The sequence below is a fragment of the Esox lucius genome, chromosome 1, assembly GCF_011004845.1.
Source record: "Esox lucius isolate fEsoLuc1 chromosome 1, fEsoLuc1.pri, whole genome shotgun sequence".
Taxonomy (NCBI): Eukaryota; Metazoa; Chordata; class Actinopteri; order Esociformes; family Esocidae; genus Esox; species Esox lucius.
Window position 1 is genome coordinate 1,655,308 of NC_047569.1, and position 27,651 is coordinate 1,682,958.

A 27,651-nucleotide genomic window follows, 5' to 3' on the forward strand; every position below is an offset into this window, starting at 1 on the left:
AGCAGTAGTTAGTGTAGGGTATATTGTGTCAGAATGGTGATTTATGGCCCTGGGGGGCGGGACTTCCATATTGATGTGACAGGTGGGCGGGACATCCGGTTTGTAGGGTGGGACTTCCGGTATGACGTATGTTAGGGTGGGACTTCCTGTATAACGTATGTTAGGGTGGGACTTTAGGAGTGACGTATGCATGTCCGGTGACTTTGTGATTTATGATTACATTGATGTGTCAGTGTTTGATGTTTTACAACGCCTGATGAGCAAACCAGACTAGTGTTATAACAGGTGGGTTATGTTTGATGATTAACAAATGGGGCTTAGGGTTCCGGAATGTTAAATTCCCAGGCAGTAAATAAGTGTTGTGTCAGCATTAAGGTGTTTGGTGTACAGCAAATGGTGTTCGACAAATATAAAACCCGGGTGTTTTATCTTCTGACAAGTGTTGCAACTGCTGGCATACAAACGGTGTTTGTTAACCTTTCATGTTTTATGGGTTGACTGGCGTGGTATGTGTATTTAAACCACGCCGACATCGGGGTTGGTCATTCAGTCTTGCCTGAGCGAACTTACCTACACATTACAAAACATGGAGGATTGTGCTGCTATCAATGTTTTGGGTGAAACACCGGTGAAAGCTAACATCTTAAACGCAGCTCAGCGATTTGGTAAGAAATTGCAAATGGACCGCAGAGATGCAATCAACATGCCAGCCCCGAAGAAAATGATGCAGAGTTTAACCCGAATCCATCAATTACACCCGGATATGGTGGCACAGGAGTGGAAATTGGACTATGGTCGGATCGGGGGATACATCTTCAACCCAGAACAACCGGAGGTTGCATTTTATGAATTACCCGAAGGCCAAGTGTTTAAGGCTGGTGTGACCGATCAAATGGTTTTTAATGCCAGTTTATGGGGCACCTTTCGAAAAGTGTTTTATTTGGGGCCAAAACAAGGCCCACATAATACAGTAGATGTACTGTTTAAAGTTGTCGAGGGGCTGAAAGAGTATGACTCTGTCAGATTGGAGTTATTTCCGGAAAATATCAGCGTGTTAGTTTGTGACTGCGGACTGATCGACTGACCTAAGACCCCGAAGCCCCGCCTTAAGCCAACACCTTCATCAGCACAGCATAAAAACTGACAGACCGCCGGTGACAGTCAAGCAGTCAGAAGAATTTACCAAACATGTCTCAAGATTACAACCAAGCGGTGATTGAAGAACCCAAGGCTGAGGACTTGCTGTGTGACGCCTGGGATGACAACGCCTTCTACGGAACCCCTGACCCAGACAGCTCGATTCCACCGTCATACCCAACAAGAAACTACCATTGGATTGACAGGGTTGGTGATCAACTAGGTCCTCTTAACCTGTCATACCTTTCAAATGCTAACAAGAGTTATCACAAAATGGACAAACAACTTGCACCAAAAATTTGAAAGATCATCAAAGCAACAATGGGTATGATTCTGGAAAACGTTGTTGGGGCTATTCTACACAAAGCATGCATCGGATGCGAAGTGGATCACCCGAGCCAGACAAGACATTCATGTCTCGAACCACCTGAGTATTTTTTTGAGGCCCATTATGATGACATTGTGGCGACAGTTTTAACACCGCGACTGAAACATGTGTTGGTCAAGGCTTTGAACGCATCTGGTTTTCACACACCGATGACTGATGTTCACGAGGCCGCTGAGAACTTTCTGCAGGAGCTCAAGTTGGAGCCGAACATCTCACAGAGACTGAGTGAGAACAGGGGTGAATACATGGACAAATTTAATGAGGATGTTGTATGCGACGCAGCGGCATCATGGTGTGATGAAAGCAAAGAGTCTGTTGTCTAAGGCCAGGGTAGCTTCAGTTCTCATGTTAACATTTATATAAACAAAGACTATGAGAAATCTGAATGTTTGTGTAACTTTTCTGAATATATTGGTTGTGTAATTTCGAAAACTCAAATAAAACATTGTTAAACGTATTAATTCTCATTATTGCTCGAACACTCTACGATGTCTGAACAGGTTATGAAAAGTATTTACTATGACCCGGCAAACCCTGGTGCTTATGTGGGTAGAGAGGGTTTGAAAAGAGCATACTTGGAAAAAACCGGGGAGATCCTCAAAAATGGTGAGGCCGATGACTGGCTGCTCGCCCAGGATACATACACGCTACACAGGCCTGTAGCTATACATTTTAAAAGAAATAGAGTTATTGTTCATGATATAAATTCACAATTTCAGCTGGATTTGGTTGACATGAGTGCTTACAGTGTGGAAAACGATAACATGAAATTTATGTTAACATGCATAGATGTATTAAGCAAATACGCATGGATTCGCGTGCTGAGAAATAAAAGCGCTATAGAGGTAAAGCGAGCATTTGAAGACATATTAAAAGAAGGAAGAACACCACAAAAAGTCCAAACGGACAAGGGGAAGGAGTTTTTTAATTCACATTTTGAAATGTTGATGAAGAAGTACAACATAAAACATTTTGCTACAGGAAATGATGTCAAAGCGAGTATCGTTGGTTTAATAAAACAATTAAATCACGAATGTGGTGGTATCTGACAGCAGCCAACACTCACTGCTATGTTGAGGTTATTCAAGATTTAGTTCGTGGGTACAACCATAGCTACCATCGGTCTATTAAGATGAAGCCTGCTGATGTTTGTGAAGAAAATGTTAGATTAGTTCTCAAGAACCTGTATGGCACAACATTAACGAGAAATGGTAATCAAAGCTACAAGTTCCAGGTTGGGGCTACTGTGAGACTCTCAAAGCTGAGAGGTGCGTTTACAAAAGGCTATGAAAAAGGGTACACAGATGAATATTTTACAATAACAGAATGCATTCCTCGGGTACCTCCTGTATATAGAATAAAAGATTACGATGGTGATGTGATAGTTGGGACCTTTTATGAACAGGAATTGCTGAAAATAATCGTGGCTAAGGATAAAACTTTTAAAGTGGAAGCAGTTTTGAATGAGAAAGTACAGAAAGGGAGGAAAATGTGTCTTGTGAAGTGGCTTGGTTGGCCTGAGAAATTCAACAGCTGGATACCATCGGAACAAGTGGTTGACCTAGAAACTGGATAAAACTCCAGGATTTACAGGATCACGTCATTTACATTGACTGCGATCAGCATGGGTGACGGTGGCTTCTACATAACGCTGCCCAGTAACTCATCGAGACATGTCTATCCAAGCAACACAAGTTTGTGCTATACCACTAAATTTGACAAAGGTATAGATTTGAAAGGCGATTGGGAAGTATCTTTGATAGAGTTCCAATACCCGCATACTTGGAAAACTTTTACACGGGGCGAAAACGCATTTGAACTACTTGACTTGAAAAACGACAAAACTTGGAAATATGAACTCGACACCGGTTATTACAGCAGCATATTAAAACTAGTGATAGAGCTCAACAGTCATATAAAAACACATGGTTTATCGGTGGGGTACGATGAATTTAAAAATAGAGTGTTTCTAAAAGGTGAGCCCCAGTTTAGTTTGAAATTTAGCGCAAAACTGGAACAGATATTGGGGTTAAAACCAGGCGAGCGGTGGTCCGCCACATGGTACGGAACATACCCCACAGATATTCTGGCGGGGTTTAACACCCTATACATCTACACAGATATAATTGATTATCAATGTGTTGGTGAAAGTCATGTCCCACTGCTGCGAACTGTACATATTACAGGGAGAAAGAACGAAGTTGTCACAGTGACGTACGACAAGCCACACTACGTACCTCGTAGTAAGAGACAATTTGATGAGATCTGTATTGAAGTAAAATCTGATCAAAACCAGCTGGTTTCATTAGTAGTGGGGAAGGTGATTGCAAAATTACACTTCAGACCCGTCAAACAATCTTTTAGAGTTTAAGATGAAGCTCTATGATGATCCTCGAAGGTATGTTGAATACTACACAACACAGGCCGGTAACGGTTTACCAGGGTATCATGGTAGCTCAGCAATGTATGGGGCCGGTCTAGGGGGCCTTTTCCGAGGGCTTTTCCGGATTGCAATACCTTTGTTGAAGCGCGGGTTCTCCATAGCAAAACCACATCTGAAGAGTGCGGCTAGGAATATAGTCGGCGATGTTGTCAACAGTGTTATGTCACGACAAACAAAACAGCAGGATGGTTCTGGATTGATGGTTATGTCTCGAGGTGTTAGAAAGAGACCACCTGGTAGGCGGAGCCTACCCAAGAGTAAAAAACACAAGAATGAGACAAAAACAAGAGCCAACGTTAAAAGAGGACATACACCCCGGAGGACACTCAAAGGGAACACGACAAATCTGATTAAGAATATATTTTAGAGAGATGGCACTCCTACACCGTATGTCTGGCGAATGTATGAAGACAGAGTTGGATTTATTCACAGTTCCATTCACACAGACATCTATTGAGAAAAATACATACATTGAAATACCGACCCTATCAGCAATATCAGACGCAGCCCCTCTGGAGTTCTTTATTGCGAATGGCGAAGACTACGTTGATCTAAACAATACTTTGCTGTACCTACGTGTAAAAGTCACTAAACCGGACGGAACTAATATTGATGCCGGAGCTCGTGTTGGGGTTATCAACTATCCGATAGCCACCCTATTTTAAGTGGATGTCTCCTTGGGTGATCGTTTAATTAGCCAGAGTAGCAACACACACCCCTACAGAGCCGTTATAGAGAGCATTCTGAATTATGGATGTGATACATTAAAGACAGTTTTCAGCTGGGTTGTTTTACAAGGATGCCGCAGGTCACATGGATGTTACGGACCCTGCAGGTGAGAACGATGGACTTACGAAACATTTGAAATGATCGGCCCTGTTCATAGCGATATCTTCTTTCAAGAGAAACTTATGTTAAACGGCATTGACATAAAGGTTAGGATGGTGCGCGGTAAAGATGAGTTCTGCCTTATGGGGGTCGGGGATGTGCGTTATCGGACATTGCATATACTATCAGCATCACTATTTGTCAAGAAAGTGTCTGTTTCGCCAGCCGTGAAACTTGGACACGCTCAAGCGCTACTCTCAACCAATGCCCAATTGAAAGAGTGTGTATGAAGACATTTAGTTTACCGGCTGGGGGTCGTGTTTGTAACCAGGAAAACCTATTTTCAGGACCTCTGCCAAAATGTATTGTAATCGGATTGGTGGACAATGACAGTTTTAACGGAAGTTACACAAAAAATCTATTCAATTTCAAACGTTATAATTTGGAGTTTATGGCTATGTATGTAGATGGTCAGCAATTTCCTAGCAAACCATTCCAACCAAATTACACAACAGGGTCAGCAGTGCGTGAATTTTACCAATTGGCCTTAGCTTCAGGAAAACACCTAAAGGACCAAGCCTTGGCTATTGACAGGTCGGACTTCTTACACGGCTATGCCCTTTATGCATTCAACTGCGCGCCAGAAGAGGAATGTGGTCAGCACATATCCTTGATGAAGTCAGGGAATGTACGACTTGAGATGAGGTTCAGACAACCACTACCCCACACAATTAATTTAGTTGTTTATTCAATCTTTGACTCCATTATCGAAGTGTCAAACCGGCGACAAGTCATGGTTGACTACTATTAGGAGAACTGTGTGGAAATGAATACCGCAGAGTTGACCAGTGTGGTGAACCAATTTTCATCTAGGACCCATTTCTATGGTGTGCTGGCAAGTGACCAACTACCTAGGGTGCCTGTCCGAGATGTTGCATCAATGATGATTGTTAATACACACCCAAGCAATCAACCTGGGGAGCACTGACTGGCTATTTACATAACGGATGATGGCATTGGAAGGTTTTATGACAGTTTTGGAAACCCCCCGGATTTTACATATTTTCCCAAGTCAATCAAGGCCTTTCTGAAAACCTGTGAGAATGTGGAATACAGTTCAAAACAAGTACAGGACCTGGTTTCAACCACGTGTGGACAGCATTGTTTGTTCTTTCTCTTTCTAATGACAAAAGGTCTGAGTTATAAAGATTTTATGTCTTTTTATGCTGATGATTTACGAGAAAATTATGCCCTAGTCTCAAAGTTTGTAGCTAAGGTGTACCAGAGTAAGCGTGATAAGCAAATGTTTAATTGCATACAACATGCTCAATCTTGTGAAACGTTTAATTTGTGCCATGGTTGTTGAAGAAATAGAAAAGCCAATCACGTGTATGTCAACTTTATTATTAAAAAATAAAAACATTTGTAAAACCACATCAATGTTTACATATTATTTGTCATACAACATTTATTCAAGATAAAACAAACATACAATGTATCACAAATAAAATAAAAACACATTAAAATGGAAGCCATTTTGCGGGGTCCGTGGTATGAGGTTCAAAGAAAGCTTTGGTTGTTTGAAAACCAGTTGCTGGTGGTGTGGCTAAATCATCCATTGTGTCACCAGACTTTTGTTTATAGAAATTGATTTTACGTCTTACATGCGCATTTGGAATAGTTGTAAAAGGCATGTTGAGACATGCCATGGCCTCTAAAAACACAACCCACCCCAACGGTCTTCTATCGTCAGCAATTTTATTGGTAGCTGTCAAACTTTTAACAAGATCCAATAGGTGCGAGCCCTTGATTATCTCTCCTTTGAAACCGAATACACCATTTGAATTCCATGAAGTCAAATCTTTAGACCTGTGCATTCTATTAAGAATATATTCAACATTCTTTCTACGCTTCACAGGCACATTATCCAAAATTTCATCAACAAGGTCAACATTTCGGTCAACAGTTTGCTTATTCTCAGTCACGTTTACTACAGCAGACCCGGTCTCAGACCCGGGTAGACTTAAAGTCAGGGTGTTTGTATCAAGCTCCCCCTGGCGCACAACAGTCAAAAATCTTTGTAAATGGCAGAGTATCTTTTAGCTTTCTCATGTAAATCCATATCAGGCTTCAACAGTATATTGCGAATCGATGAGTCCAAATCATTCTCAACAGATTGTCTTACATTGTCTCACTCCTCCCGGGTGACCGAGCTTCTCACCCTATCTCTAAGGGATCACCCAGCCACCCTGCGGAGAAAGCTCATTTCGGCCGCCTGTATCCAGGATCTTGTCCTTTCGGTCATGACCCAAAGCTCATGACCGTAGGTCATGAAGGGGCCAACACGACAACATCATCCGCAAAGAGCAGAGACAAAATCGTGTGGTCCCCAAACCTGACACCCTCCGGCCCCTGGCTGCGCCTAGAAATTCTGTCCATAAAAATTGCGAACAGAACCGGTGACAAAGGGCAGCCCTGCCGGAGTCCAAAATGCACAGGTAACAAGTCTGACTTACTGCCGGCAATGCGGACCAAGCTCCTGCTTCGGTCGTACAGGGACCTGACAGCCCTTAGCAAGGAATTGCAATTTTGCTGACCTGCGCCAGCTCCTGGATGACATTTTGTTTTATAACAGAATACCACATGGGTATGTACATGTTGGATATGTCATCCCTGGATGGTGGTTGGTATCTATGATTGAGGGCAGTGCTCATCTCCATTTATAAAAAAATAAATATGATATCTATTAGTCTTGTACACAGAATGTCTTCATGGTACAGAGGTGGCATTCACATGCATCAACGAAATTCAATTTTGATATGGCCCACATTTTCACCTGAAAGATGGTGATTCCACAGTGGAAAATGGATGAAGCCCCATCACCACAAATTTGGTGACTGCCCTGTGGATTTCCTGCACCTTCACTTTGGATAGTGCAGCCTTCTTAGCCATGGTGAAAGGAGTCACTGTTGTAACTTGAAAGCCAGAAATAAAAATATTACTATCAAAATTGTTTATTACATACACCTAACTCTTCAGGTTACTACTACTAGTAGCATATTCTGCTCAACAGCTCATAACAATTCTCCCCCACTTCCCCCTACGATAAATAGGAGTTGCCTCGGATTGAGTAGGCTGTAGCCTCGAAAAACAATTGTCCCCCCGGCCTCAAAACACTGGTATACCTTACAAACCAACCTACGTTTCTGATTAAATGAAAAGTTGCGCCGTTTAATACTGATGTAAAACACTTTGTTTATTTAACACACACAGTATAGCCTCGTATAAAGAAGTGTTGGAACTTTGTTAAAACATTTTGCACACATTGTTACACACGCTATTGAATGGCAACAGTGTTTGGTAGCCTACTTGATATGCAAGATTTGCGATTGGCATTAAATTACTAGACTTACCTGAAGAGGAACGGCTGCTGTTATCATCATCTGTGATGTCCACCACCACACTGGCAGGGCTGGGACTCTCTTCAATTTGTCCGGCGGCAAGGCCAACACTAGCTGCTGCTGTTGACGTGCTTGGCTCTGCGTCTCGTAGGTTGTCAAACACGGTGCATTGTTCGGCTTTTGAGTACACTCCATGTCTCGTCAGATGTTTCATTAAATTTGAAGTGTTACCTACCTTGCATGATATTACTTTAAGGCGTTTGTTGCATGTCGCAGAGTCTGCATCCTTACTCGTGAAATGCAGCCAAACCTTGGAGCGTTTAGCCTTCGGCATCTTCATTAATCCTCTCGCTATCAGTTCAACAAGTGTGCCGAGTTAGCGGCACTGACGTCACGTAAGTTGACGCCAGAACACCAGGGGGCGGTAAAAAAAAGTCAGCCACTGAAATCAGGTACCAAAATGTTCGTTCTTATTCAATCTCATTACTACCGTAGCCTTCGGCATCTTCATTAATCCTCTCGCTATCAGTTCAACAAGTGTGCCGAGTTAGCGGCACTGACGTCACGTAAGTTGACGCCAGAACACCAGGGGGCGGTAAAAAAAAAGTCAGGCACCGAAATCAGGCACCAAAATGTTCGTTCTTATTCGATCTCGTTACTACCGTTTACGTCGGAACCGGTTCCCTATTGGCACCGAGTTTCGGTACCCAACCCTATAAACCGTAGAACAGTCATAGCCAACAAGCAATACCAACTGACCTGCCCATTTGGTTAAACAATGGGTTTCGGACATCCAGAAATGACTAAGTAAAATATCAAGGTCAATGGATGAAAATACTGGAGAGTATTGGGAAGGAAATAGGGATGTTGACCGCCTAGTACAAATGAGACAAGTCGTAATTCCTGAGGGCTGTGACCTGACAATGGAGTTCAGGGCAGCGATAATAAGGGCCCATCATCTGGATAGTAGACATTCAGGGGCAACAATACTGCACACCTTCCTGAAAAAACTGGATCTAGGGTGGAAACCAACACTTAGGGAAATTAAAACCACTATTTCCAAGTGTGAGACATGTCTGGAATATAGGCAAGGGAACCTCGCCAGGGTTCATGGTAACACAATAAAATCAACCATACCATGGAGTTCAGTGGCTATGGACACCCGAGCAGTTCATGTTGTAAAACTGCTGGACTTAGCAGAACTACAAACAGATAATGGGACGCAGTACTCAAATAAACAGGTTTATACTTGGTGTCAAGAAAAGGGGATGAAGAGAGTGTATGCACCAGTGTATACCCCACAGGCAAACGGATTAGACTATAGGAAAAATTAGGCAATAGCATTAGTCCAAAATTATTGTGGGGAACAAAATTAACCAATATCTGTTACCAGATCAATATTAAGCACTATACTAGAGAAGGCCTATCCCCAGCAGAAAGATTATTCTCAAAAACCTGATGATAACCGGGCGAGAACAAATGCTAATACTGGCTCTCCCTGTGTATTACAGGTGGGAGACCAGGTTCGCGTTAAGCTCCATCAAGACGCGGAGGGAGGAAAGGTAATCAAGAAAAAATGTGGACCCATTGAAACAGTCAGTTTGTGTAAAATAATAATACAGTAGAAGCATCAAATTCTGAAATCCAGTGTATCAATCGAGTTAAGAAAGTGTGAAATCCCAATGTCGCGTCAACTAGCAGTGGAATGGCTAAACGGGTGGCCACCCAGACATGTCATTCGAGTGGTCAGGGTTAGACATGGAATCTTCTGTGGCAGAGGTGATCAGCATGTCAATCAGGCTCTGGCTGGATGCTTGGTCTCCCCAAATCCGGAAAATCTTATTTGGACTAGGATTCCGGTGGGAGTGGACCAGGGACTGGAGCTAGTGTGTTACCTATGCCTTGGCAGCATACCACAGGAGACGGGGGTTACAGGTATGCTTATTCCAGGTAAGTACTGGGAGGGCTCGGGTAAAGAGAGCCCCAGGTTCCTACTAAGACCCATAGAAAGCTGAAAGCACACGAGAGTGGGAGCTTTCGTGGGTGATGTCCACGAAAGGTGGGTGATGTCATCCTGTGCAGACAGTGTCGAGAAGGGAGGGTCCCATGAATGACCCTCAGGGTGGATGTCCAGACCTCAGGGGAAGACGGATGGACTCCACTACATTGTGAGAGCATTGCCACGGCAGGAGGAGAAATTACATCATGCAAACCCTGCCTGATGGCTAGAGGAGCAGGCCTTCTGACGCAGCAATGCTATGGGGGTACCTTCGTTCCAAGAAAATGCTCAGGGGCTTTGACTAATATTGGAGTGGGTGATGGGTGCCCAAAACTATACCCTTTGCCTAGACCCCGGTGGTGAGGACCTGTAATGGTGTCCAAAGCTCAGGGACATCCAAGCTGTACTAGAAACAGTTTCAATTGCCTGGTTTTGAATAACACTGGAATTAGAGTAGCTGGGAGAGTTAGAATGGTGTTACCAGGTTTGACCCCAGCAACAGGGTTTGCCTGGGTGAAAAGACAGGGTAGCCAGGTCAATTATAGAATATTTTCCCCTGGGGACCTTCTCATTGAACAGATAAACTCATGTGAGGTCCCATGGGAAGAAGGAATAGGGGCTAAAACACCATATGAGTTGAACAAAATAATAACTAGTCCAGCATATCAAATAGGAACATTCGAGACAGAGCCAAACAAAGTAATAGGGGCTAAATTGTTTCGAAAGGAAAGTACATACCTAATAGCTGGGGCATCTCACTTAGAGGGACAAACCCATAGGATGTCGGGAAATCGAGATGAACTCCCAACCGACCTAACCCATAAGCTGACAATTACTATCTGGTGCCTGACTAGGGGAACAGAGCTGATGTGGTGGGTCTGGGACACTGGGGAAACCCAGCAATATATAGTTACAGAGAACCCAGAACAGAACCCTGACAAGGACTTGGGAAAAAGGAAGTCTCTGTCAAAACCCTGATTCCCGTTCTTGGTACCACTGAGTAGGAAGAAAAAACAGTAGAGACCCTTGGACTCACCCTGATGTTCTCTCTGTTACAGGGAGGGCAGCATGGACGGTTCCAGGGGTGGTATGCCTGGCCCATTGAAGTGGTGGATAATGCTATTCTTGGTAGCATTAGGTATAGGTTTCACCCTCTTGATTTTGGACGAGATGGGTCAAATTGAAATTCAGGAAGAAGTTGAAGCGCTGAGAATATGTACAACAACTAGCTACACCTCACTTGAACGACTTGGTGAGCATGTCTCTTGGAGGTTTCTGAGGGGGTGTGACTCGACTCATACTAACCCTTATTGTCAGATAATGTCTCTCCTTCTAGTGGCTCCTTCTGGTTGATATCTCTGACCACCACTCGTGTGTCTCTTAAGTTAAAATCTGCATATGGATGCAGCGTAGTTACATCACATGTCACCCCTATTTCAGTACTGTAGCTAAACCGGTGTAATTGACTCGGTTTCATGACTCTGCTCCTCAGACCACGGGCCTTTGCCTTTCCTCCAAACTATCCTCCCCTGAGTCAGCTCCGACAACTCTAACATCCTTCCCTTAGTATCCAATCCCCTTGCATGATCCAGCCTTTGCTCATACAGGGCTTCTCTAGCCAGGGTTTCCTAACCTACGGGAGGGAGAGAAGCGGTTAATGACCAAGACCAAGTAATACAAGAGGACTTCCGGTTATGTTGAGGTGCTAAATGGTCGCAACTTTTTGGCTCCGCTGTTAGCATGTAATTAATCCTGCAATACCAACCAGAAGCGTATTCAAAGCTAAGCAACAAGTACATAAGAGTACTGGGAATTAAAATGTCACGTAAAGGTGGCAAAAAAGACAAGAAAAATACAAGAAAAAAACACGAAACGAAGACGAACACTCTGATGGTGAAGAAATCAGCGACGTCATGGCAGCTATGGAAGACGGCCTTGACGAGGGAGATGGCGAAGTAGCAACTTCGGGCGAAAATAACTGGGATATCATGAAAGCCATAATGTCTCTGAACTGTGGCCTTTATAAGAAGATAGATGGTGTGCAAACAACAATTACGGAGGTAAGAAAGGAGATACAGGAATGCACAGGGCGCCTGGCGCACGCTGAAAAACTTATTTCTGATGCTGAATGTGGGCTAATATCCAAAGTGAGCACGTTGGAAAGCACCGTTAAAACTCTTTCAAACAAAGTGGAAGATTTGGAATGCAGAAGCTGACGTAACAATGTGAGACTGGTGGGGCTACCGGAGAAAGCAGAGGGCCAGGACACGGTTACTTTTCTTGAGAAGTGGATACCAATGGCTTTGGGAATGGAATCGCGGGAGACATTGGTAATCGAGCGGCCTCACAGAATCGGCACTCTGTCAAATAACAACTCGCGCATGACGCGTCCAAGGACACTGATTATGAAGATCTTGAATTTCAAAGACAAGGAGCGAGTATTAAAGGCAGCCAGGATCAAAGGGAATGTTCTTTACAATAACGAACAAGTCCGTTTTCATCCAGACCTCCCCGCTAGTGTTCACAAGATGCAGCGCGACTATGATGATGTGCGAAAGAAGCTGCAAGACAAGGGTATTCATAAGCACAGAATCATCTTTCCAGCACGGCTCCTGCTGACCCATGGGGATAGATCCTACACTTTCCAAACGCCGGCTGAAGTAGACCAATTTGTCCAGTCTCTTTGAAGGATCAAGGCGAGCCTATGGCAGAGGCTACTCTATCAGGAAAATGTGCCTAACGGCACACAAGAAAACGTGACAATTATTTTGTCTTTTTCCGTCAAATATGACTATCTCGGTTTCTTTTACACTCAAGTTCAAGTTAATTTATTTATATAGCACATTTAAACTGCCGCTAGACAGACCAAAGTGCTTTACAGAACAAGCATATAAAAATAAAAGCAGCAGAACAACCCATAAACACATTGAAAACATCTAAGCAAAGATTAACGTTAAAACAAAGACACAAATGTAAAATAGTAAAAACAGCCCATGAAAAGTAATCAATATGCTAACGAGAACAGGTATGTTTTAACCAAAGACTTAAAAGCAGAGAGGTTGGGAGCCGTTCTGATCTCAAGAGGCAGGGTGTTCCACAGACGAGGCCCTGCCACCGCAAAAGCATGCTCCCCTCTACGCTTTAGTCTGACACGAGGGACTACCAGCAACGCCTGGTCATGGGATCTGAGACTTCTGGACGGAAAATATGGATGAATAGGTTCAGAGAGATAAACCGGAGCTATGTTGTGTAAAGATTTGTAGACAAAGAGGATTTTAAAATCTATTCTCTGCCGAACTGGTAGCCAGTGTAAAGATCTGAGAATAGGAGAGATATGATCATATTTGTGACAATTAAGGATGAGTCTGGCCGCAGCATTTTGGACTAACTGAAGACGGGAAATTTGAGAATCTGATATACCGCAATATAGTGAGTTGCAATAATCCAACCGACACGTGATGAAAGCATGAACCGCCATTTCCAGAGTTATTGGAGTGAGAAAGCCTTTGATTTTAGATAGTAAACAAAGTTTGTAGAAACTGGAACTGATTACAGATGAGATGTGTTTATCAAACTTTAAGGACAAGAACACCTAAGTTCCGCACTCCTGTAGATTTAAAGGGAGATAGACTCCCCAAGTCTGGGCTTGTACACTGGGACCTCTCACTCGGGCGGAAAACAATGACCTCGGTCTTATCATCATTTAGAGAGAGGACATTTTGAGCCAGCCATGCCTTCACCTCCTCTAAGCATAGCAGAAGAGAGTTTAATGCTGCTGGATTGTTTCGCTTGATTGGAATGTCAATTTGAGTGTCGTCAGCATAAAAGTGAAATGATACACAGTGTTTCCTAAAAATTGCACCCAGCGGTAGGATGTAGAGAGAAAATAGAGAGGGAGCCAAAATGGAGCCCTGTGGGTGACCACAGCTCAGAGGTGCCATGGAGCAGGATAAGTTGCCCATCTTTACTAAAAACCTTCTGTCAGAAAGGTAAGACTGGATCAAAACAGAGCCTTTTATGCCCAACCACATCTCCAGTCTAGCTAACAGAGTAGGGTGGTCAACGGTGTCAAAAGCCGCCGAAAGATCTAAGAGAACTAGAACCACAGTGTCTCCAGAGTCAGTAGATATAAATGTTGTTTATCACTGGCAGGAGAGCGGACTCAGTGCTGTGGGCAGTCCTAAACCCAGATTGAAAAACCTCATATATACAGTTATTTGACAAAAAGTTTTGGAGTTGATCTAACACGATTTTCTCCAATAACTTGGAAATGAAAGATAAGACGGTAATTTTTTAAAACAGAAGGATCCAGTGAAGGCTTCTTGAGCAGAGGAGTGACCGTAGCCACTTTAAAATTGGCCGGAACAGAGCCTGTGTTTAAACACTTGTTAATAAGAGATACCAAACCTGGACCCACTGAGGTGATGATTAATTAAAAAAAGGTGGTAAGCGACATAATAGGGGGGAGAGTTAATTTAGGGCAAATACTAAGCCTTAATTTAGTGATTTTGTTAATAAAAAATCTCTGGAAGTCTTCACATCTTCGCATCTGAGGCAACAGATAATTTAACAGATGTATTTAAAACAGATTGAATGACAGAAAACAAGACCTTAGGGTTAGAGTGATTGGACTCAATTAAGTTTGAGAAGTATATGGCTTTAGCTGATTTAGCAGCGTTCTGGTATGCTATAAGAGAGACTTTGAACATGTGGAAGGAGACAATTAGCCTGTCCCGTTTCCATTTGCGTTCGGCCTTTCTTAAAATGGGATGGCTTTCAGACCCCACATTTATAGATTTTTTAGATAAACAAATCGGCATGTACTTTGTATGTAACACTTCTCAAACGTCTGCTAGCATAAGATGGGAGGCATTTAAGGCCTTTCTTAGGGGTTAAATAATTAGCTTTACCAGCTCAAAAAAAAAGAGTACACGATTAGAAATAAAGACATTAGATGAGAAAATTAAAGAACTTGAAATGGATCTCTACAATAAGAAACCTAACTCTAACGATATACATGTACAATTACTTCTACTTACAAAGTACAATGAAGTGTCAGCTAAAAAAGCAGCAGTTAATTTAATGAGACTTAAACATTCCTTTTATGACCAAGGGGAAAAGCCTGGGAAACTTTTAGCATGGCGCATTAAACAACAACAAACAGAAAGGTCTATTAACTGCATTGAAGATCCAAACGGTGGAACCATAGTAGACCCCTAAAGAAATTAATGAGGCCTTCAGGGTATTTTATGAGAAACTGTATAGCTCTGAGGGTACTTGTAATCTTGATGAGCAAACACAATTCCTAAACAACCTCAATATTCCTAGACTTTCAGAAAATGAAAGTAGTGCATTAGATGGAGAATTAACAAAAGTAGAAATCGTAGAAGCATTTAGCTGTATGCAGGCTGGAAAAGCGGTAGGTCCAGATGGCATACCTATAGATATTTATAAAAAATGTCAGTCCAAATTAATTTCACCCCTGTTAGAGATGTTACAGGAGTCTTTCAGGAATGGTCTTCTCCCCACAACCATGAGGAGAGCCCTAATAAGTTTACTTCCAAAACCAGGGAAACCAAACACAAAATGTGAAAACATGCGTCCAATCAGCCTTCTAAACTCAGAAAAATACTCAGCAAAGTTCTTGCAAGAAGATTGGAGGGCCTGCTACCTCTGGTGGTGGGGGAGGACCAAAATGGTTTTATTCAAGGTAGACAGGGCTTTCATAATGTCAGACGAGTGCTCAATATTTTACATATCCAGAGAGGGGCAAAAGACACGGCTTTACTCTCTCTTGATGCAGAGAAGGCCTTTGACCGCGTCGAATGGCACTTCTTATTTGAGGCGCTCACTCGCTTTGGCTTTGGGAATACGTTTTGTAAATGGGTTAGAATGCTTTGTACTGGGCTCACCGCAGACGTTTTGACCAATAATGTGGTCTCTAAACCTTTTAACATCTCTAGAGGTTGCCCGCAAGGAAGTCCTCTATCACCTTTATTATTTATCCTTGCAATAGAACCTTTTGCCATAGCGGTGAGGATGCATAGTGACATTTATGGAATCTGAGAAAGTCACCTGGAACATAAAATAGCACTATTTGTAGATGACGTGATTTTGTTTCTGAAAAATCTGAGCAGATCTGTCCCTGCACTCCTAGATCTCATTGAAACTTTGGATAAATATCTGGATACAAAGTTAATCACTCAAAATCATCCATAATGTTACTTAACGAATTAGAGAGAGAAAATTGCCCGAGTTATGCTTCTACCTTCATCTCAACAGATAATTTTACATATCTAGGCATAAAAATTGTCCCCGAGGTGAATAAGATTGCCCAGATAAATTATGACCCAATTCTGGAAGATACTACCTCATCAATAGAACGCTGGACATCTTTACCCATCTCAATGATTGGCAGGATAAATATTTTAAAAATGAATATACTCCCTAAATTTCTTTATTTGTTCCAGAATATTCCCCTACCCCCTCCCTCATCTTTGTTTACCAACTTTATTTGGCAAAATCAACGTCCCAGACTACATCTATCTTTATTATACCTACCTTAAATGTCCAAACATTCAATGGTATTACTGGGCAGCTCAGCTGCGTACAATTATGTTTTATTTTTCATCTGAAAGCCCTCCTGCTTGGATGGATTTGGAAGCTTGTTCTATTACACCAAATACCTAAGAAAACACAGATAATCCTATTGTATTGAACATGATCAATATTTGGTTTAATTCATGTTTATTTTACAGGCTAAACGTACAATTACCCTTAATTGGAAAAATATCAATGAGCCAAGAATTGGGATGTGGGTTAAAGAAATGGTGTCAAATATGTCAATGGAAAAGATAACGTACATTGTTAAAAAAAAAAAAAAACTTTTGAAAATGTCTGGAGACCTTTCACTAATTTCAATGTTAATGTTGACTCAATGTTAATGTTGGTAACATGCTACAACAAGAACAAGCTCTGAGGGAATAGGGTAGCATCATGATCTTCTAAATAGAAATGTTAAACTCTTCTTAACTGATCTATGTATCTTTAAAAGAAACACAACCTTTTTGTCTTTTATTTTTTATTTTTTCTCTCTGGGGAGGGGTAGTGGGAGGGATAACAGGGTGAAAATTGTTTGCTGTGTTTTACATGATTGTTATTCAATATGTAATCTGATGTGATGTGTAAACTGAAAATATAATAAATATATTGTTAAAAAAAGTCAATATCAGAAACCAACCTAAGGCTGGCAATGCCAAATTAAGTCCATAAGGCATCACTCTGAGTGACTGTCTGAACATCCTTAATCAACACTAAACTCACCATAGAGTATATCATTCCTTAATCCTTTGTAAATATACATTTGAGTGTCATTTTTAACATTACCAACATAAGCCCTGTAACCAATATACCCTGCTCAAACCCTGTCAATTTAACCCAATTTTTCTTCATATAAATGACACTACACAATGGCACCATGGAATAATGTAACTCACCCAAGCAGTGGATACCTCCTGGCCTGTGGTCCCGATCCCATTAGGTGAGTGGGTGACATTAGAGAAAAATCAGGATTCCAGGTTTGTATGCAAACTTATTATACACTTTTCGAAGTGTTTGATTCCAGGTATCAGGGTTCAGGAATGTGTTCCAGGATGCACACTCAGTCTGTACAATGACAAGTGCCTGCTTCAGTTACCTCTTATATTTGCCTCCTACCCCTAAGTGTAGGGGGTACACTCAGTATGACTTTGGACATCCCAACTTTCTTATCTGGCCATTTCACCTCCCCGAATATTGACCCCGATCTCACCCTCAACTCTGATTTAACCTTTCTGTAAGAAGTTAATGTTTCATATAGGATCTGTCGCAATCATTGTGAAAGCTTTCGCCAGTCTATCTAAATTACGTTCAGTATAAGCCTTGAATAACATGTTCCAATTGAAACAGTTATGTGATTTTCATTACTGTCAGATATGAAACCACATGCTTCCTACCTATAACGCTCAGAGACAGTACAACCTTTGAGCAATAACAAGATGTTCCAGTATGCAATAACAACTAGAGATAACCAAGAGGAAAAGGACATGTGTGTTATGACTACTGAACGCTGTGCTTCTAAATAAAAACGAGTCCACCCATGGAGAAGTGTTGAGTGGCTGAGTTGAATCCTACTGGCAGGCTCGTTCCTTGCTCAGTGGAGATCAACGGCTCTCTCCCTTCTGCAGAAGTGACTTCTAAAACGTCTTTCTGACTCTTGGTGTGGTTCTTTCTCATTAGACAAAATAGACTATATAGAAGTTTGGTGAATTGGACCCAACACTTTCTCACTAATTTTCCCAGTTCTACCTCTCCCACTTCAGCAAGTGCCTGCTCTACAGTTTAAAATTATCATAAATCTCCCATGGTAAGTGCAACCCTGCTATCCACACAGGCCGGATCCTGCCTAGGTGGGTTTCCAGGGTTATGAGTTTATTCTCTAGTTTCCATCAGCCAGGCTACACTGTCAGTATTATGCTTAACCCTCTTCTTTAACCGCCACACTTTAATCCAGCCTGCAGTCATTCCAGCCCTAGCTGTGCAGTACAGTAAGAATAATAACATCAATACTCCTACCAATCATAAAAGGGCATATCGAGCCACCACTGTTAAAACGCCAATGAACCCGTTCCACTGCCCTGTAACCCATGTACCGTCCACATCGAATCCCTTTTCTACATGTCTTTGCAGCCACTACCACTGCCCTTAAGGATGTCCCAAATTCTGTACCTGCATGTGCAGTTAAGCTGAACGTGCCTACAACTCCACAATAGGGTATCCCTGTGTGGTTAAGGGACCTCCCAGACATCATTTGCACAGTGATCCTGTTTACTACACCATTCACTATGGTCCTCATAAAGAGTTCATAATTGTCCTGTATTTCTGGGCGAGATATCTCAGTCAATCCAGACTGAAATTCTGAAAGGGTGGCACCCATCCCAGGGATAAACAAAGAAGCGGCAAACAGATTTTCCACTCAAGGGTGGTCTTACTTGGTGAATGTTGCTATCCCATGTTACTCCTCTACATAGGGCTTGGTACAATGTTGGATTTTTCAGCATTAAGGCTGGGTAGTGTCTCTCCCAGTCAATAAGGGGTACCTGAGCCTGGCTAACATGTGGATGACTAGTGTTCATTCCATCCCATTTAACTATACCATATATGGTTTTACCTCCAGTATTTGCACAATTCAATGTCTGAACCACTGTTCTCCAGCGAGCAAAGTTCTGTCCTCCTCTGAGTTAAATTTACTTTGGCTCCTCTGAGTTAAATTTACTTTGGCTATTTACACCACTACCACCGATTAAATCATATTAAGTAGTTATGCGATGGCCATTCATTACTGTAACCCTATCATCCGTGGTTAAACTATCGATATTGGTAACCCTGTTGCCAATACCGGTCCAGCGAGGGGTTTAGATTTAATATATATTTAATATTTAAACTTTTAGTCTGTGTAGCAGTAGGCCTATTTTTATCCGGGCTGTCCGGTCCCAATTCGCCTAATGATAACATGTAACTAAAGTTACCACCTGTGAGATCTGTCTCAAATGGGTAAATCCATGAGACTAAGAGATAAATTGCTTAGGGAGTGGTTATAAGGCTTGCAGGTATTCATTTTGTTAGTTAACCATGTCTTTGTCTATGTGGTATTGAATCCCCTATAAGTGGCTTTACTATTTTGGTCCCATCGTAAATATGTGTCCATCAGGGTCCAGTTGCCTTTCATTTGCCAATGTCCTTTCTCCCTCGAGTCCTTCATTACGTCTCTCTTGTATTCTTCCCAATACTGACCCATAATAGCATAAGCTTGTCTCAACTGTTTAGAGGTGGGTCTGTTTAGGGCAACATATTGTTGCCTGGCCAAAGTTAAATGTAATGCTTCTATGGCGATTGATAAATCCGGGTTGCTGGACCGACTCCCTCACCCTTTTATCAAAAAGTTTCTGGTTCCTGTCCAGGTGACATTTTGAGGTTTATCAGCCGAATATGCCACCCACCCTTTTCTAACTGTAAACAATGTCGATTTCATCTTCTTCCAGATTGGGTGTGGATTATATCCGGCACGGAGAAATATGTTTTCTATGTTGCTTCACCCATTTTGGGAATGGCCTAGTTTGCAGAATTGCCCTTCTGATCTTAGCTCTGCTACCATTCCCACAATGGATATCGCCCCAGCTTCCCCAGTCAGTGACCTGTAAGGCCCATTCAGTTTTATTCCTAGGTTCACACCCTTGCTCTGACCCATCCGGATCTCTTTCCTCTAGTCCATATGGGTCGTATCCGGTAATATTCCCATAAGTAGTATTTTGCCCAGTGAAATACGTATATTTTCCTATACAAGCCTTTTGCCTTATTACAGGTTCGAATGTTTCATTGACCTGGAGCATCATAACTGAGACGCACTTTATATCTACATTTACATAAGTTATTACTTTTGAATAATTTGGCCTCCTATTCCAGCCATCCCACAAATGCAATTTCCATTAGAGATATTATTACATGTACAATCAGCGACCTTTATCAGCAAAGCTTTTACACTTTTTACACATTCAACCTATCCCCTACTGTTATTACAGTGATGACATTTTCCAGGGTCAGATTTATAGTCATTCTATAACTTATATTGGACCCATCAGCTGTTAATGAAACATAATAGAAACGATATTGGGTACTTGTCACACAATATCGTTTTTTAATAAGAGATTCAGCTTATTGTGTAGGCTGTTTCATAAAATGTAAATCTACAAATGCATTATGCTAAATAAATATTCACTACACGAAATACCAAGGATCATGTTTATGAGTCACCAATTACCAATTCAACAAAGGTATTACAAACTAAATCGCACACACCCTACCTTCTCTCTTTGAATTTTCTCTGCTTTTTTTACCAAAGATTTATATTCTACAAATGTATTCGGCCAAATAATTATTCATAAAACACAATTGTTTCTAATATCTCCTCAAATCAACTCCATAGCCGCACTACAACCCCCAGGAGAGACCTGCAAAGATCTGCCATTCACAGTCTATTCATTTCGGACCTCTTCTTTTTCTAATAACTACTCTCAGTTTTTAGATAACTTATTCATGTCACCTATAGACAAATCCTATATGCCAGTAATCTAGGAGACTAGAGCTATGCATTGTCGGTGAAATCAACTCGATAGCTGCACTACAACCAGGAGAGACCTGCAAAAATGCGCCGTTCACATAACCTACATACAAGTTACTGTTTTCATATTAGAAGGGAAAGAGAAACTACTTGGCACACACATCCTATAAAAAAGTAAAATAAGCAGAATTTTCTCTGCTTATTTTACTGAAGATTAATATTCTACAAATGTATTAGGCTAAATAATTATTCACAAAACAAAATTCCAAATTCCATTCTTTTACTCTGTAATCGAATTTACAAAAAAACTTTATTTTATCAACTTTATCAATTTTATTTCAGCGTATTGTGTTATAATTTTTTTTTAAATGTATTGTATTTATCAAGAAACTATGCTTTAGGCCTATGTAGGCTATTCATGCATATATCCTTGTCGCAAACTAGTCGATAATGTCTCTTATTTTACCTCGTATATCATCAAAATGAGATCAAAATAAAAACTAAATTCTAATGGATTTATCTTTGAATAATTTAAGTGTTATCTAATTTTTATTTTTAACATTTGTAGGGCCTAATAAACGAATGAAGATAATATTGCTTGTGTTCTTAAATGTAATCGTTCTATGTATTCTTTTTTTAGTTGTTTTTAAAAAAGAAAAATCTATAAATATTTTTTTTTTTTATACTTCTATATAGTTTGATAACGACCCAGTAGATGAACTGATGCTCTGGCTGGATGGTGATGCTACGGAGGAGAATGTCCATGCTAATAGGGACGATTCGTATGCTAATGACGCCAAACGGCATTAGGCTCTGGCAGTTATAGGGAGTAAAAAAGGCCTGGTTCTTGTGTTAACACCCTATACATCTACACAGATATAATTGATTATCAACGTGTTGGGGACAGTCATGTCCCGCTGTTGCGAACTGTACATATTGCAGGGAAAAATGTGTCACAGTGACGTACGACATGCCACACTGCTTACCTCTTAGTAAGAGTCAGTTTGATGAGATCTGTATTGAAGTAAAATTTGATCAAAACCAGCTGGTTTCATTCGTAGTGGGTAAGGTGATTGCAAAATGTTCACTTCAGACCGTCAAACAATCTTTTAGACTATAAGATGCAGCCACAGAAATTCTGCGATGATCCTCAAAGGTAGGTTGAATACTACACAATACCAGGCTATCATGGTAGCGCTGTATGAGGCTGGTCTAGGGGGCCTTTTGTGACTGCTTTTCCGGATGGCTATACCTTTGTTGAAGCATGGGTTCTCAATAGCAAAAACACATTTGGAAAAATGCAGCGAGGAATATAGTTGGTAAGGTTATCAGCAATGTTATGGCATGCCAAACAAAACAGCAGGATGGATCAGGATTGATGGTTATGACTCGAGGTGTCAGAAAGAGACCCCCTGGTAGGTGGAGCCTACCAAAGAGTAAAAAACGCATGAGACAAAAACAAGAGCCACGGTTAAAAGAAAACATACCGCTTGGAGGACACTCAAAGGCAACACCAAGGTTGATTAAGAACATATTTTAGGAAGATGGCACTCCTACAACGTATGTCTGGTAAACAGAATTTGATTTATTCCGTTTCTTTCACACAAACACCTTTTGAGAAAAATTCATACATTGAAATACCAACCCAATCATTAATATCAGACGCAGCCCTTCTTTATTGCAGGAAATAGCAAAGACTACATTGACCTAAACAATACTTTGTTGTACCTATGCATAAAACTCACTAAACCGGACGGAACTAATATTGATCCCAGAGCACATATTGGGGTTATCAACTACCTGATAGCCATCCTATTTTCACAAGTGGATGTCTCCTTGGGTGATAATTTAATTAGCCAGAGTAGCAAAACATACCTCTACAGAGCTGTTATAGAGAGCATTCTGAATTATGGATGTGACATAATTCCACAGGTTTGTTTTGCAAGGATGCCGCAGGTCACATGGATGTTAGGGCCCTGCAGGAGAGAACGATCTACCTTGTTGATAGTGATATCTTCTTTCAAGAGAAACCCATGTTAAACGGCGTTGACATAAAGGTTAGGATGGTGCGCTGTAAAGACGAGTTCTGATTATGGGGGCAGGTGATGTGCGTTATCGTTTGCATGTATTATCTGCGTCACTCTTTGTCAAGAATGTGACTGTTTTACCAGCCGTGATGGTAATTCCAGCCGTGATGGTAATTCCATCGATCAGAACTCTTAAAGGAGTAAGTACAGAGACAAAATTCTCTTGGCACAATTAACAGTTTATTTGCAAATAGAGAGACGTGTCAAAAGCTTACAGGATAATCATCTGAGGAGTCTCTAAATTAATGCAGGACAATCATCAATACTTTAAGGGGAAAAAGGGGTGTGGTAAGATGCTGCCCAACTGTCTTATGTCAAACAGGTATAACCCAAAGGCCGGGTTGTCCCCACACCTTATCCTTCCTGCCATAATGTTTACTGTTGTGTTTACCTAAAGAGGCCAACTGCCCCTACTTCCCCCTAAGTGCCACATTCCTAAGGAACAAAGGACTGATACACTTATTGGTTTAAGCAGATCAACAGATGGTCAGAGTACCTAATAATCCTCTGATATTATACAGATGTGTCACAAACCAAGACCAGAGTTACATACCAGGTAATAGAAAATACATTTCTTAAATGAACCTTAGTTCAAGAATTTTCATAACAACATGCTCAAGCACTACTCTCAACCACTGCCAAGTATCCAATTGAAAGAGTGTGTATGAAGACATATAGTTTACTGGTAGGGGGTCATGTTTGCATCCAGGAAAACCAATTTTTAGGACCCCTGCAAAATGTATTGTCATTGGATTGGTGGACAATGACAGTTTTACAGGAAGTTACACAAAATCAATTTAATTTGAAGCTTTATAATTTGGAGTTAATAGCTATGTATGTAGACGGTCAGCAATTTCCTAGCAAACCCTTCCAACCAGATTACACAACGGGGTCGGCAGCGTGTTAATTTGACCAATTGGCCTTCAGGAAAACGCTGTGATGGCAATTTCTAAAGTCCAAACAGTTCATGAAAATTGTAGGTAAGACAGAGGAAAACTCAGTTGCACAATGAACAGTTTTTTCTTGCATGGAGAGAGTACTAAGTTTACAAAGTAACAGTGAATAATCTCTAAATTTATACAGTACTTTAAGGGGAACAAGGGGAGTGGTAAAATGCTTCAAAAAAACACATGCTATCACTACCTATGTTTTAAAAAAGGGGCAGACTGTTCTCCCCCACCTTAAACTAAGGACCTTGTGGGTAACCTTTTTAGCTCTAAGGAACACAGCATCTGGACAGAGAACAGACAAACTGATGGTTTAAACTGATTGATACAGATTATTGGATAACCCAATGATCTTCTGAGACCGTCCAATTGATGACCATGAACAAATAATAAGATCCCCCTCTCCCACATTCCTTTTCTTATCTAAAGATGGGGACTCAGTACTTCTAACTACACTGAACAAAATTATAAATGCAACACCTGTTTTTGCCCCCATTTATCATTAGCTGAACTCCAAGATCTAAGGCTTTCTCTCAAATATTGTTCACAAATCTGTCTAAATCTGTGTTAGTGAGCACTTCTCCTTCGCCCGAGATAATCCATCCACCTCACAGGTGTGGCCTGTCAAGATGCTAATTAGACAGCATGACAGTTTTACTACTTACAAAGCATGTAGAGGTCTGTTAGTTTTTCTTTAAGAAGCCCTCCTGTTCTCCTCTCATTACCTGTATTAACTGCACCTGTTTGAACTCGTTACCTGTGTAAAAGACACCTGTCCACACACTCAATCAAACAGACTCAAACCTCTCCACAATGGTCAAGACCAGAGAGCTGTGTAAGGACATCAGGGATAAATTGTAGACCTGTACAAGACTGGGATGGGCTACAGGGCAAGCAGCTTGGTGAGAAGGCAACAACTGTTGGTGCAATTATTAGAAAATGGAAGAAGTTCAAGATGGCAGTCAATCTCCCTCGGTCTGGGGCACCATGCAAGATCTCACCTCGTGGGGCATCAATGATCATGAGGAAGGTGAGGGATCAGCCCAGAACTACACAGCAGGACCTGGTAAATGACCTGAAGAGAGCTGGGACCACAGTCTCAAAGAAAACCATTAGTAACACATTACGCCAACATAGATTAAAATCCTGCAGCGCACGCAAGGTCCCCCTGCTCAAGCCAGCGTATGTCCAGGCCCGTCTGAAATTTGCCAATGACCATCTGGGTGATCCAGAGGAGGAATGGGAGAAGGTCATGTGGTCTGATGAGACAAAAATAGAGCTTTTTGTTTTAAACTCCACTCGCTGTGTTTGGAGGAAGAAGAAGGATGAGTACAAACCCAAGAACACCATCCCAACCGTAAAGCATGGAGGTGGAAACATCATTTTATGGGGATGCTTTTCTGCAAAGGGCACAGGACGACTGCACCGTATTGAGGGGAGGATGGATGGGGCCATGTATCGCGAGATCCTGGCCAACAACCCCATTCCCTCAGTAAGTGCATTGAAGATGGGTCGTGGCTGGGTCTTCCAGCATGACAACGACCCGAAACACACAGCCAGGGCAACTAAGGAGTGGCTCCGTAAGAAGCATCTCAAGGTCCTGGAGTGGCCTAGCCAGTCTCCAGACCGGAACCCAATAGAAAATCTTTGGAGGGAGTTGAAAGTCCGTATTGCCCAGCGACAGCCACGAAACTTGAAGGATCTGGAGAAGGTCTGTATGGAGGAGTGGGCCAAAATCCCTGCTGCAGTGTGTGAAAACCTGGTAAAGAACTACAGGAAACGTATGATCTCTGTAATTGCATACAAAGGTTTCTAAACCAAATATTAAGTTCTGCTTTTCTGATGTATCAAATACTTATGTCATGCAATAAAATGCAAATTATATACTTAAAAATCATACAATGTGATTTTCTGGATTTTTGTTTTAGATACCGTCACTCACAGTTGAAGAGTACCAATGATAAAAATTACAGACTTCTACATGCTTTGTAAGTGGAAAAACGTGTGCAAAATCGGCAGTGTATCAAATACTTGTGTCCGGGGTATGGCTAAATGATCCATTGTGTCACCAGATGTTTGTTTATACAAATTGATTAATGCCTTACAAGCTCATTTAGAATAGTTGCGAAAGGCATGTTGAGACATGCCATGGGCTCCAAAAACTCCCTCCACCCCAATGGCCTTCTAGCATCAGCAATTTTATTGGGTACTGTCACACTTTTAACCAGATCCAAAAGGTGTGAACCCTTGATTATCTCTCCTTTGAAAATGAATTCACCATTTGAAGTCCATGTCAAGTCTTTAGACCTGAGCATTCTATTTAGAGTATATTCAAGATTCCTATTACTCCTCGCAGGCACATTATCCAAAATGTCATCAACAAGGTTAACATTTCGGTCAACAGTTTGCTTAGTCTCAGTCATGTTTACTACATCAGCCCCAGACTCAGACCCGGGTAGACTTAAAATCAGTGTATTTTTGTCAAGCTCCCCCTGTCTAACAACTGTCAAAATGCTTTGTAAAATGGCATAGTATCTTTTTGCTTTCTCATGTAAATCCATATCAGGCTTCAACAGTAAATTGCGAATTGATGAGTCCAAATCATTTTCAACAGATTGTCTTACATCAGTGCTAGTCGTTTTGGATTCTCACAGTTTTTTGTTTTACCGTGTCTCGATGCAATTAGATCTCAATGAGTTTCCCGAATTTTTGTCTAACCTTGTAGTCGTGGCAGATAGTATTCACATTTTTGGCGATTTCAATATTCATATGGAAAAGTCCAATGATCCTTTTCAAAAAGCCTTTGAAGCCATAATTGACTCAATGGGTTTTATGTCTTAGGTCCAACACATTGCCACAATCACACCTTAGATTTAGTCCTGTCACAAGAAATAGATATTGTAGTTCTAAAAATGTCCCCCAAAAATCCTGGATTATCGGATCACTGTCTTATTACATTTACCGTTAAAACATGAAATCCACTTGCTCAGCAAACAATGAGTTTCAAAAGCCGTACTATAAATTATTGGACTACAAAGAAATTCCTTGATATTCTTACAAGTTCACTCATTAACAACAGAGTAAATAAATCTGTAAACGATCTAATCGAGGATCAACACTGCGAAATACATTAGACACGGTTGCACCACTAAAAACAAAAGAAATACGCAACAAGAAACTTGCTCCCTGGTACACAGACAATACTAGAGCACTAAAGCAAGCCTCCAGAAAATTTGAGCGAAAGTGGCGCTCCACCCAGTTGGAAG

At 41.4% G+C, this 27,651-nt stretch overlaps 1 protein-coding gene across 4 annotated transcripts in view; it reads left to right on the plus strand.

Annotated features, from left to right (window-relative positions):
- The window catches only part of LOC105006653 (fibroblast growth factor 12), a 244,861-nt gene that overhangs the window by 88,736 nt on the left and 128,474 nt on the right, over positions 1–27,651 (plus strand). Inside the window, exon 1 of one of the 4 annotated variants that reach the window (XM_034293581.1) lies at positions 9,709–9,759. The exons of 2 other annotated variants lie outside the window; for them this stretch is intronic. Coding sequence is in view for 1 of the 2 variants with exons in the window: in XM_034293580.1 (XP_034149471.1) it covers positions 11,286–11,448 (163 nt within the window). In the remaining variant the exon portion in view is untranslated. Of the gene's footprint in view, positions 1–9,708; positions 9,760–11,274; positions 11,449–27,651 lie in introns of those variants that run through there. One more of the 4 variants, XM_034293580.1, reaches the window with a different exon arrangement.